General features: G+C 38.4%; 1 protein-coding gene across 19 annotated transcripts in view; it reads right to left on the bottom strand.

The window, feature by feature from the left end:
• TNRC6B (trinucleotide repeat containing 6B) overlaps positions 1-12,361 on the bottom strand; it is a 141,331-nt gene that overhangs the window by 50,860 nt on the left and 78,110 nt on the right. For 17 of the 19 annotated variants that reach the window (XM_017827609.1, XM_017827625.1, XM_017827624.1 and 14 more), the window contains 3 exons: positions 5,932-6,019; positions 2,198-2,219; positions 237-581 (listed from right to left, as the gene is read on the bottom strand). In XM_017827609.1, coding sequence (XP_017683098.1) covers positions 237-581; positions 2,198-2,219; positions 5,932-6,019 — 455 coding nt within the window. Of the gene's footprint in view, positions 1-236; positions 582-2,197; positions 2,220-5,931; positions 6,020-12,020; positions 12,128-12,361 lie in introns of those variants that run through there. The other 2 variants (XM_017827620.1, XM_017827623.1) reach the window with 2 other exon arrangements.

The raw sequence follows: 12,361 nt of genomic DNA on the forward strand, positions 1-12,361 counted from the left end.
CACGCAAAACATACTTGAAAAAAATTAACTCTTTTTCTTGTTCCATCTAGTAGTAAAAATTTTATCAACTGCTGCCAACAGCAAGAGAAGTCAGTATGCTAAAATAGCAAAAGCTTGCTCTCCAAAAGCCATCGGAGGAGTTTCATTATATAATGATGTGCCCATGCACAATTTTAGTCATCCCTTTTCTGCCACGCACAAACACCTGCTCATTTAGTACTCTTACTGCTACTTGCCTGTTGCAGTCCCACTGTCGCTCTGCAGCAGTGCTCCTGTCACTGGTTGTGCGTTGTTTGGGTTTGCTCCTGGTGCTGTTGGGGGCGGAGGCCCTGCTCCACCCCCAAGGAGCATACAGGATGGCGGAGGGGGCTGCCCACGTTTCAGTAACACTTTGTGGTCCTGCTGGCAACGGAATCGCGGCGGCACCTCCCGAGGCATGTAGCGGGTGGCGCTTGGCGGTTGTCCGTTCGGCACTGCCACCCTTTTGGCATTGTTGCCACCATTGACTGGTGGCGATGGAGAGTTGCCAATTGGGCTGGCAGCCACTGGTTGGCTTAAACTTGGTTTCGTCACTTCGGGCACTGAAAAACAGGGAGAATGAAAATCAGAAGTTTTTCCACTTAAACCTGTGTTAGCTACAAGAACTCACTGTGACTCTTTTTTTTATTATTTAATTCCTCTCTGAAATATGGTGCAGCTTCAGTCTTATCAACAACCAAGAGCAATTTAATAAAAGAAGCAGGAATATGCAGCAGCAGCAGACTTCAGCTTCCATGTGCAACTCTGTAGTCAAGGATGAAACTGTGCCCTCAGCAAGTATTTCACTCTTAGTCCAAAATTTCTTGCAAATGTAAAGTTGGCAAAGAATACCTCCCTAGACAATGAGTCATTTTAAAATATGAGCAGTCAAATGTAACTGGCCCTGCCTCCCCTCTCTGTTCCTTCATCTTCAGCTGTTTTTTGGATTATTATGCATCACTTACTAGACTACACAGCCACTGCCTGAACAAACAAAAAGAGGGGAAATAACCCACCTCCTCTTGGATTCAGAGTTAACAGTTTTGAGTTCTCTGTACTGCTCTTAAATAAGGCAGTAATAGCTGACTTTCATGCCCAAGACACTCCTACATACAGTGACTGTACTGGGCTTGCTTAAAGTTTCCCAGCTGGTCACCAGGTGCCCCTATAAGCAAGGACCAGCTGCTCCTGAGGGCTATTAGGTATTGGAGAAGAAGAAAAACATAAACAACTCCTTGAAGTGCTAACACCATCAAAAATTTGCTTAAGAGACTCTAGACTCATGTCCCCTTACACTGTCCATGTGCTTTTTTGGAAACACAGAAAAAAATTCTTAGCCAGGCACCTAGAAGGTGTTCAGACATCAGACTCCAAAGGCAAGGAAAATTTAATACACCTATTCCAGCCTTTATGGAAGATTCAGAAAGCATTGTCCAGAAACCCCTCCCCCGAACAGTAAGAATAATCAGTAAAACTTTTACTCTTAAAACTGTGAGATCAACACAAGTGAGCCTCTCTTAGTCAACATGAATGCATTATTATTCACATTTTATTTTTATAAGGGTTTTCTGATTTCTCTATAAAGGCTTCATTGCCCAAACCCCAAAAGGTATTGTTAGCTGTAAAATCAAGTTATTTTAGTCCTTTTCTGTCAATAATGGCAGTTTTCCCTCACAATTTACAGAAAACTGATATGCAAACCAAGATTAAATATATTTTTACATCAGCTAAGTTGTTTAGCTTAACTTTCAGGATGCTCACGCATCAGTCCTGCCTTATCTGTTGGACTTTTATGTGCTTGAACTTAAGTTTTCAGCAACAAGTAATGTTCACCCTTTTTGGTACCTCACCAGAAGCAGTACTTTCCTTGTCTTTCATTTAATTTATACAGGCAGTTTCAGCTTTTGGTTACTTGCCTAAAACCTTTGCAGAACTAAATATTTCAGCTAACTTATCCACAATCCTCATTCCTTCTTCATGTATTTTGATGCTGACAACACATGAGCAGAATAGTTTCAAGTTCTCTATTTTAATCACCTTAACTTTCATTTCTTCTGAATACTCATCTTCAGTATTTCGTCTTGACTCATAATTCCCCTTCCTTTTTCAATAGTTTTGATCAAGATCTGAATCTGAGCTCAAGTCAATAAAAGTACTCCTTAGAATCAAAGATTCTTACCTTTGGTTTTTTGATCTGTGACCTGCAAATTAAGAGCAAGAATGTAAATAGAGTTTTCAGAACCTCAAAACAAACACTGAAAAGGTTGTGCTAAATCAAAACCTTATTGTATGAGCACAAGAACAATATTTGTTGTTGAATGAAAATAACCAGCTGATGAACTGCAAGTCTAAACAGTAGCTGTAGTTATACATACATAAGTTTTTGAAAGTGCTAGAACTCCTGTAAAATTCCTTTGCCCAATGCAGAAACAGTAATTACTTCACTCATGATGATTTTAAGATTCATGCCCCTCCTCATCCCAAACATGGATTTCCAAAGCACAAATAAACATGTGCTATAGCACTACAGTTCTTTCAAGTTTCGGAGGTGAAGTACTGCAGCTAAAATGTAACAAACCCTTCCCTCTATGAGAGTATCCATCCTCACAGAGAACTGCTGGGGCTAGCAGGAATAACCACAGCAGCAGTCTGTCTCTCTGCCATCTTCCCATTTCACCCTTCTCTTAAAATCTTTTCCAAGAAGAAATCCTAAACCTTACTGGATTCATTGCCACAACTATGAAATGTACCAGCAACACCTATAAAGGAAATCTGTTGAATGCAACAAGAAGTTAATTACTGCAATGAGCTTTCATGCTGGCCAACATACCCATTATGGGTTTTGCTGTACTTCTACATTGTTTTGGCATAGCAGATTTCAAGCTTGTAGAGACAAACACACCACTGTTATATTCTCTGGAATCATGTGTATTGTAGCATGTTTTGAACCTGTCCATCAGGAGTTCCACTGCACAATAATGAAAAAACCCTAAAGATCATCATGTGTCAGGTTCTATGACACCTATTCTTAAAAGAAATTGCTGAACTAGTCCATAATTCTGGAAAGTACACACTGACAGTATAGCATAATGAAAGCACAAGTAAAAAGCAGTTTATTGTTGAAATCAACGAAGCCAGAACTCCTTTGTATGGTAAAGAATAAAAAGACAAACTGCACTGAAATGCTATGGCATCATTTACTTTACAAAGATGAAAACTGCAGTACGCAAAGTGGAACATTCACTGTAATAAAAGATCTTAAGCACTGTAACTTCACAGAATTACATAATCCAAAAGTCTCCAAGATCATAAAAATGCATCTATACCAAAACTGCATCTGTAGCAAGCCAGACGCTAATTTTCAACTTCACTTATGAAAAATCCATATATACATAATGGATACATCCTCTGTGACACAGTTAAAAATTCTGCTAAGCACTTATTGACTCTGATGCTCCATTACTAAAGGAAAAGGGAAAAGTTTATTCATTAACACAATCTGGTAATGCTGATGGATTTACTACAGTCAACAGTAAGCAGTAAATTAGTAACTTGTCTACTTGGGAAAACCCCATTTTACCAAATCTTTCAAGAATTCTACATGAAAACCACAGTTTGATTTTGGAAAAAACCACAAACTACTTCTGCCTATCCTGTATCTCTATCCTAGTCCAATTGATCTGGCTTTTTCTAAAATTCAAAAGCTGAAAAAATGTGTCACTGTCTCAGAATTACAGCTGTCATCTCTCTGAGGGCAACCTATGAGCATCAGCAGGTGAGGAGCAGCTACAGTGAATGAGAAGGTGGAGTCAAGCTCAGGCTTCTGATAAGCTACCAAACAGTCCCCTGGACACCAAACACAGGAATTCAGGCTGTGAATTTGATTGCACAACCCCTCTCAAAGCCATTTTTTTATATTATTTTATTTTTAAAGTTTCAGATGATCCAGACATAAACAACTGTTTCGTGTTATACAAACTCTGTTTGAAAAAGGCACCCCCAAATCGCTGCTGCTTATTTGGTGAACACCTTCACAGTCACTAAGAACAAACACACACATTTATGTTCTGTCCATTCAGTTGCCTGATTTGTTATTCTTAGGTACATCCAAGTATTACTCTTAAATTTAGCCTCTAGGAGATTAACTTAGTCTTTACCCTTCCCGAGAGTTTGGCAGAATATCATAACATCCAATAACACTGAGTAACTTAGTAGGAGAGAGACCACACAGGAAAGCTGGCAAATCTTGTATTCAAAGCACCAATTCCTCAGTAAGCACAGCACTGTTATCAAGATGATCAGTACAACCTTTTGAAGTTTCTCTTTTATCACTGAATATCAGCACATAATCCTCAAGTCACTCCTCTTTATTCATCAAGGTCTGCCTCCTCCTGGTTCCTACACATACTTTTTTACCTGAACATCAAACAGCAGGAACACTGAGGCAAAAAGGCACTGAAGAGACCTTATTCTGTAGCTACTGATCTTTTGCACTATTACTGGGAACGTATCAACACAATGACTGCATAAAGACAACAGAAACACATCAGTTTATCTGCATCTAATTTAAACTGATAGACTCAAAATGGTGAAAAAGCCAGATTAAAAAGCACCCTGTATAAGTCAAAATTTAACTGAAGTTGGTGCTGCCTGTTCTCAGGAGAAAACTGCAGAATCTGACCTTCTGTAGGATCTGTTCTTACTGAAGCAACTCAGAAACAAACTCCAGAAAGAAAGTAAAGCCTTCTGCTCTTAATTTCACATAATCACTGAGGTTGGAAAGGACAGCCTCTGGAAATCTAGTGCACAGTTCCCACTGCTGTTCCCCACCCGGCCCCAAGAGTCTCCTCAACTCTGCAAAGTCATCAAAACTAGACTGCACAGGGCCACATTCAACACATTTTTCAGCATTTCCAAAGACAGAGGCACCACAACCTCTCTGGGAAACCTGTTCCAGTGGTTGCCCAGCCACATACATGCACAAAAAAAAAAATAGTCTTTTTATGATTAAGTAGAATTTCAGTATATGCATGATGCCTTGTGCTTGTCACTGGGCATCAGTAGAGAAGAGTCTGTTTCCATCTTTTTACTCCCTTCCACGAAGTATTTACAGAGGTTGGCAAGATCCCCCAAGCCTTCTCTCCTCCCTGCTGAACAGTCCTAATACTCTCAGCTCCTCCTCATTTGTAGATACTTCAGTCCCTTAATCATCTTAGGGGCCTTCTGCTGGACTCACTCCAGGAGGGTTGCATCTGAACTAGACAGAAAGGATTTTACCAGTAAAAAGCATGGATAAAGCCATTCATGTGTCAACTCCTAGAACAATCTACTAGATTTTCTGCAAAATAGAGACCTTCTAATACACCAAGTTTCAAACCCATTTTCTGAGCAAAACCAATTTTTGGTGACTTATCAATTCTCCGTGACTCAGACCTGAACTGATACGCTTCAGCAAAAGTGCTACAGAAAATGTAAAATGTAAGCAACACTTGGCAAAAAATAAAGGGAACCTCCTTCATGTAAACTTCCTTAAGCACTTAAAAAAGACCAAAAAAAAAAAAAAGGATCTTCCTGCTCTAGAAAATAGTCAATTTTACTGCAAGAATTGCAAAGGCCCAGCAGTGCTTCCATCTCCAAACACCTCAAACCATCAGGAGTGGCATAGAGAGATCAAAAGAGCCCATATTAAGTAACTTAAATAGTTTATATGAAAAAACTTCTTTTACTCAATAAACACCCTAAGGAGAAGAAATGTCCAAGTTAAACACTTTAGTTTCAGAAAAATGATACAAAAATACTCTTTCAAGAAGCATCACTCTAATCTAAGCTCTAATACAAACAATTTAGCATCTTTATACCACCAATACTATTTATGTTTTACCTGGATAGAAGAATTCAAATATCAAAACATACCTTCTGAGCAGAGTCCTTCTTTTTCTTATCCTCTTTCTTCCTTTTCTTGTCTTCCATTAACTGTTCTTCCCTTTCTTGCTCCTTCTCTCTGCCAAAACATGAAAAACAATGAAATGAGCACAATCAAGCTGTGTAAGAGCCACAAGTACTGTATGCCTCTCCCCCCCAAGAAAGGCAGTCAAGCAGCTAGATTACTCTTATCATACTCATTTCCATTTGAGGGTTTCAGTCTAATTGTGATAAGAAAAGCACCTTCAAGCTCAGTATGGCCAAAATCACACCACATGTTGCACAAAGGAAAATTCCTTTATTCAGATCAGGTCTCTTACAGCAGTTCCCTATATAAATTAACTACATGCCTGAGAGTAGAAAATATATTCAAGATGTTCTGGCCAAAGTACCCTTATAATTGGGTTGTGCTATTATTTAACAAAGACTCTCATGAATCTTTTCATATGGTAAAAAAAAAAAAAAAAGGAAAGTTGTAATTTAGTATAAGATGGTTTGGTCTGATACAACATTTATCTTCACAAGGGGAAGAGATTATTCTATTGCCTGTAGCTATGTCACTTGTAAGAGACTTTAAGTGTCACATCAAATCAAACCCATCATTTATTATAAAAATCTCTAATTTAATTTCTAGGCTATTGTACCCACCCACTGAATTTTTGTGATGAAACTTGTAATATAAATTAACTTTCTGGGGACTCTATTTTTTTACACAAGAACATTCTTTCAAGAAAGTAAAAAAAAATACGCAGTTGCTATTGTTGTCAAGCTATCATCTTGTTGCTATGTTCTGTATCAAATATGAAAGTACCATGAAATAGTTGATGTACTGCATACATGCTATTGGCTGAGCTGTTTCTATGGTGAATCACATTTTTGTTAACCAATTCTCTTCACCTCCTTAAAAATAAATTTAAGGCCAAGTTTCCAGCTCACTTGGAGTAATTTCCTTTTACAGGGACAGAGTAAAACAAAGACAATTAATGTAAAAAGATGAGCTGACAGATAAGAGATAGGATCAGAGACTCTACAAATGGGAAACAACTAACAAGTATAACCCATAATCTTTCGGAAGAAAATTTTATAAAAAACAGAACAGCATTACAAACAACACCGCAGTTTACAGTAGTACTGAACTATTTCTTATATTTATGCATAAATCAAAGCTTTTTTCTGACCACAGTTTAAAAAGTTTAGACTTTAGTTGACTTTGCTGTTATATCACTCAGACTTTTCCTTCCATTACATTTATACGGTACAGGTAATACTTTTGTTTTCATTTTCTCTAGATACTGCCAAGTCAGTGTACAAAGTGACATTTACACAACTAATTGATTCCTACAAAAATACTTTGAGATGCTATGTATTAATAGCTTCCTGATTGAGGACTTCAAAGAATTCTCTTAATGACAACAGGTTCTATGGAAAAGTCTTCCTTGTTTCCTAAAGTCAGGCTCTCTCTCTTCACGCATCGATAAAATTGATAAGGGCAAGATGAGTCCTTCGTAACAACATCCCAAGGTTACCACCAAATGCAATTACTACACAATGGCAAGTTCAGTCTGCATTTAACAAAGTTCGAGGCAAATGTTCCACATCATATGGAACAGTGCTTTATGCACTGTCTGGTATTGCTTAAGCCAATTTGTCCTTGCTTTTTCTGTTCCCAGTAAAATGTCAAAGCATACTTCCCAGTACTGAACTCTAACAAGAAAAAGCCTTGCAGGTTTTTCAGTGAAGGACTGGGGAGGTTAGTGTACTCTGCACTGTCCATCACAGCAGAGAGACAGAATTTTCTGTTTTCTTTGAGTCACAGATTGTAAGCCACACGAAAAAGCTCTCTTGTGACACCTTCGTCTTTCAAAGTTACTGTAACCTCAAATTACTCTTACTACTATTGCACTGTTGAGCTACCTATACCTTTTGGGCTGCAGTGTCAGCTACAAATACACTATTTCCAAAAAACTTCCTTGCAGCAGGCAAAAGTTTAGAGAGCTGTCTTAAAAGAGCTGCTGAAAAATGGTAGGATCAAAATACAAAATGACTTCCAGTAACTGCCTGGCACACACACAGCCTTCTACTTAAAAGAACTTTCCTTAGTTTTGTGATCAGAAAAGCAGGAATGGAGAAGAATGAGAAAAAAAATGTCAGAGCTGAACCTATGGCTTACAATGACATGCAGCACTAAAAGGAGTCAAGGACGAAAGATCCATAGCCTGGAAGTAATCACCTAATTATGGTCTGCCTTTGTGGTAAATTTAGGACATGGACATTGCTACTGTTGCTGCCTTGTTTTCCAATCTATATGGACTAAGGCTGCTAAGAAGCCCTTTGTTTTGCATGACAACCTCCCCTTCTGCTCTTTTAGTAGAGATGCACATTTAATATTCCATTGGGCACATCACCAACAACCACAATATAGCAGCAACCAATACTTAGTCTACTTTATTTACCAAAACTGTATTTAGGCTTCAATTCATGTAAGTTCTGCTGAGGTGGAAGGGATCTATCTGAACACTTGGGCTACATCACACGCACAAGATCATAAAGTTCCTGACAAAGCGCTGAGTGAAACCTCACAAACACATAGGAAGTATGAAGCTGCACTCACCAAATGACAGAGCAAGAATGGATGCTCCAGACATGTTAACAAAGTACCACTGAATTAGGGGGGTAAACAGCTTATTGCCAGTTTCAGTATCACACTCGCCATCTTCCCGATTCTGCCCTTTCACACATTTCACTACTATTTGTTTTATGATCAATTATTTTCCTTTTCAGTTGTATGCAAGAAGCAAGTTTAACTTGCAGCTGCCTATTAACCTCATCAGCCAAAGGATAATTCTTCCTGGCCTGGTCAAGAAAACTGGGAGATCCATCGTGTACATTCCAGCAGCCAGCTGCTTACACTGACAAGATGAACAAGGGCAGAAAACCCATCAACTCCAAGCAGAGTGAATTTAGAGTAATACAATGGGGTGTGGTTCCGGTTTTTGTTACCAGCACACAGTAATGGGAACACAGACCCACCACAATCCTGAAGAGGAAGTTTGCTGAACAGCAACCAGCAGCCAGCTTTTCACTTTAGCTTTCTTCAAGAAAGCATGTGTTGGTCTTAAAAATATGACCTAATTACACTATGTTTCCCATAAATCTTAGAATCAACATTATGGAAAAGTATTTAAGAAGTGTATTACAAATTTTAATTCCAAGCACTATTAAGTTGTATTTCAAAATGTTATTTTATTCATAAAAAAACCCAAACCCAAACAAACCCAGTAGCTATGATGCATTACACTCAATACCTTATTTAAGTTCTTACAACAACCTCTTCTGGCTAAGTCAAAAGAAATCAGTTCGGAGAAAGGAAGTTTTTTCAGCTCGTTAACTAGAGACAAAACAGACAACACTTGTGAAGTCCATGTTATCAAAGCATCCATTTCAGGAAAAGAAAAAAAAAAAGAAGAAAAAACAGACATTCAAGAAATGTGCCCACCTCCAAAACAATTTGCCAGTTTTGGAAATTGTTAATTTCCTGTAAAATTCTAATATCCATTTTTCAAAAAAATTCCATTTTAAAAAGAGTTGTTCTGGCAACATTATGGGTTCGAGGCACAGGGAAAGGACAGAAATTCCTAGAAACTTAAGCTTGGCACTTTAGTGCATGCAACTTCCATTTCCTTCCTCAGGTCTACAGGACAACAGTGTGAGAGTTTGAAAGTTCCTCGTAAAGGTGTGGACTAGATACCAGTACCCTGAGTCATCTTCCCTCCTCTTGACCTCATACTTCACTTAATTTCACTACAGTAAACTTGGTTTAGCTATACTACGACACAGCACAGGAGAGACAGTAAACTTCCGTAGGTGCACTCTGTTCTCCACAGCATAATAAGGATAGAGTGACTTACAAATCTGCTTCCAAATTGTGAGTCAAGTTCTGCATCTTCGTTCAAAACACACAGGATTCTGAAACTACACTTATAATATCAGTAGCACTTTTAAAAAACAAGCTTTTATCTATATAGCTACAAGGTCATGTTAACAACTGCTATATCCTTCCTAAAGCCATAACTAGCCAGAGCTAAAGGCCACCACCATGTGGAGAGAATGACACTTGAGCTATTCACTAACTTTTTCTTACAGACAGGCCTCTAGTGATCCAAAATACCAGACTAATCTTTCATAAATAGATGCAAAGACTCAAAACTTGAAGGACTAAACCAGAAATTTAATCTACAGTAAGGTATCCAACTTTGGTCAAGATCTGAGGTAAGAACCATTTCCGGTGAACTACAAGCACCTAGGTTCTCAGCATTTCTGAAACTTCCCTTAGTATTTCAATAAATTATACAGCCTGGATATCAGCAGAATTTGGCATCACACATTAGTGTGTTGGATGTGTTGCAAAACACCTTTATAACAAGCTTAAGGCCAGATGCAACTTGCAAGACAGAAGCTCCTCTCAAATCGATATAAGGACAAAAACTCTTCCAGAAAAAAGTAAAATGTCTTTAACAGCACTATTTCATGAACAGCTTGCTGCTGCCACTGATAAGTATTTTTTCTTTTGTTCCACTTCATTTCTCTTCATCGGGCTCTGTCCCTGACCTTCTCTTGGTTTGAGCCTTCTCTGGAACTCAGCTGATCATATGGGAAGCAAATTCAACACACAAACACTCACCTGGACCATACCACTCCTATACTCAACACTGTTTTGTAAATGGAATTGGCCTAGAGTATTATCAGATAATCACCACAAGTAGCGTGCACAAGCATCGAGGAATCTTCTCCTTTCCAAGTAAGGTGCTAGACTGGTTGCAATTGAATGAAACTGCATCTTACTACATTGCAACACCTCTCACACAGCACCCAGGTCAAACTGTATCATACAAGGGTCTACTAACAAAAGGGAGTGTATTTGCTTTTGAAACAGACTCCTATGATGTTCTCATATATTAAGGAGAATGTTTCCTCTGGGTTGGATTTAGTCCTTTATCCCATACTCCTCATATATCACCTGAGCATTGTCACCTGCACCTGAGCAACTCTCCTAACTGTAACACAGGCTTTATTGGTGCAACCCTTCAGCATAAGAGTATTCATATATAAATGCATTAAAAAGCATGAGCTGATTAGAACTAAGGGCTATGAGCAACGAAAAAAAAGTATACTACAACTCCCAAACGACTTCTCTGAGGCACAAGCCCCTCTTGCTGCAGCAACAAACACTGGCAGTCTGCAGCTTGAAATGCTCCAGATGGATGAAAGCTTTTAAATCGTATCTGGAAGCTGGATGTCAGAGACTAAAAATGAAGCAAAATTAAATGCACTGCTACCGGAGCATAGAAATCCTTACCATTTTACTTCACTTTCATTTAACATATCCCACTTAGCAGACATGCTCCATTATTTCAACAGCATGAGAAGAGTACAGCATGTCCAAACACGCAAGAGTGCTCCAGCACATTTAAAGAGAACATCAAACAGAAGTAAGACATAACACAGCAATGAATAAATCCCAGGGCTGACAGACCCTAAATTCCTAAAGGTAAAATTACTTCCACTAGACTAAGTCACGTAAAGAGTTATGATCCTGCTGATCAAAAGAGTCAAAATGAGATTAATTCATTTTATAAAAAAATGTTAAAATGCTCAACATCACAGCCACCTTTCTTGTTAAACAATGCTTGCATGCATAGACTAGACAGTCATAAGCCCTACAAAACCTGGTTACAGAGGAGATAGCCATTTAGAAAGTCAGTCTTTAGGCTGAATGTAAAAAAACCAGAATATGAAATTACTTTAGGTCAAATGACTTCTGATGTTTATAAGGAAAAACAAGTGAGTATTGATGTAAGGGATAAACTATGCCGTTAAAAATCAGCCCCTTAGTAAATGGATGATTGTCCCACACTTTCTGAATGTAAGTGAAATCAAGGTATCAGAACTCAGCCCTTCAGTAGAGTATGAAATTAAGACTTCCATATTTTCAACACTCGTGGAAACGTAAGACCAAAGTGTGTCATATCTCTCTCTCCCAAGGCAAGCTGTGGGTTTTATACACCACAATATATACTCACCACCTATTAAATAAAAAGACTTCAGAAAGCGTGTTTGTAGAAGTGCTCTGTAAAGCAGCATTTTCAAAAGACAAAAGATTACTCCAAAGAGTTAGAGTAAGCTGCTTTTTCTTCTCTTTGGCTGAAAACCAGAACGGCGTCACAGCAAGAATTTGCGTACTTTAAATAGCATATCTGGCACAACCGATAGGGCTTTATCGCAGCAAAACATCAGGCATTTGACGCTGCTGTAGAAAACAACCAACTTAAAAACATCAGCAAACTGGCTCTGCTAAAAGTACACTTTTCCAAAGAAACATTCCTTATAGACTGTTACTACAGTTGTTAACAGAGTAGGATCA

This window comes from Lepidothrix coronata, unplaced genomic scaffold, assembly GCF_001604755.1.
Source record: "Lepidothrix coronata isolate B3197 unplaced genomic scaffold, Lepidothrix_coronata-1.0 Scaffold141, whole genome shotgun sequence".
NCBI classification, from domain to species: Eukaryota; Metazoa; Chordata; class Aves; order Passeriformes; family Pipridae; genus Lepidothrix; species Lepidothrix coronata.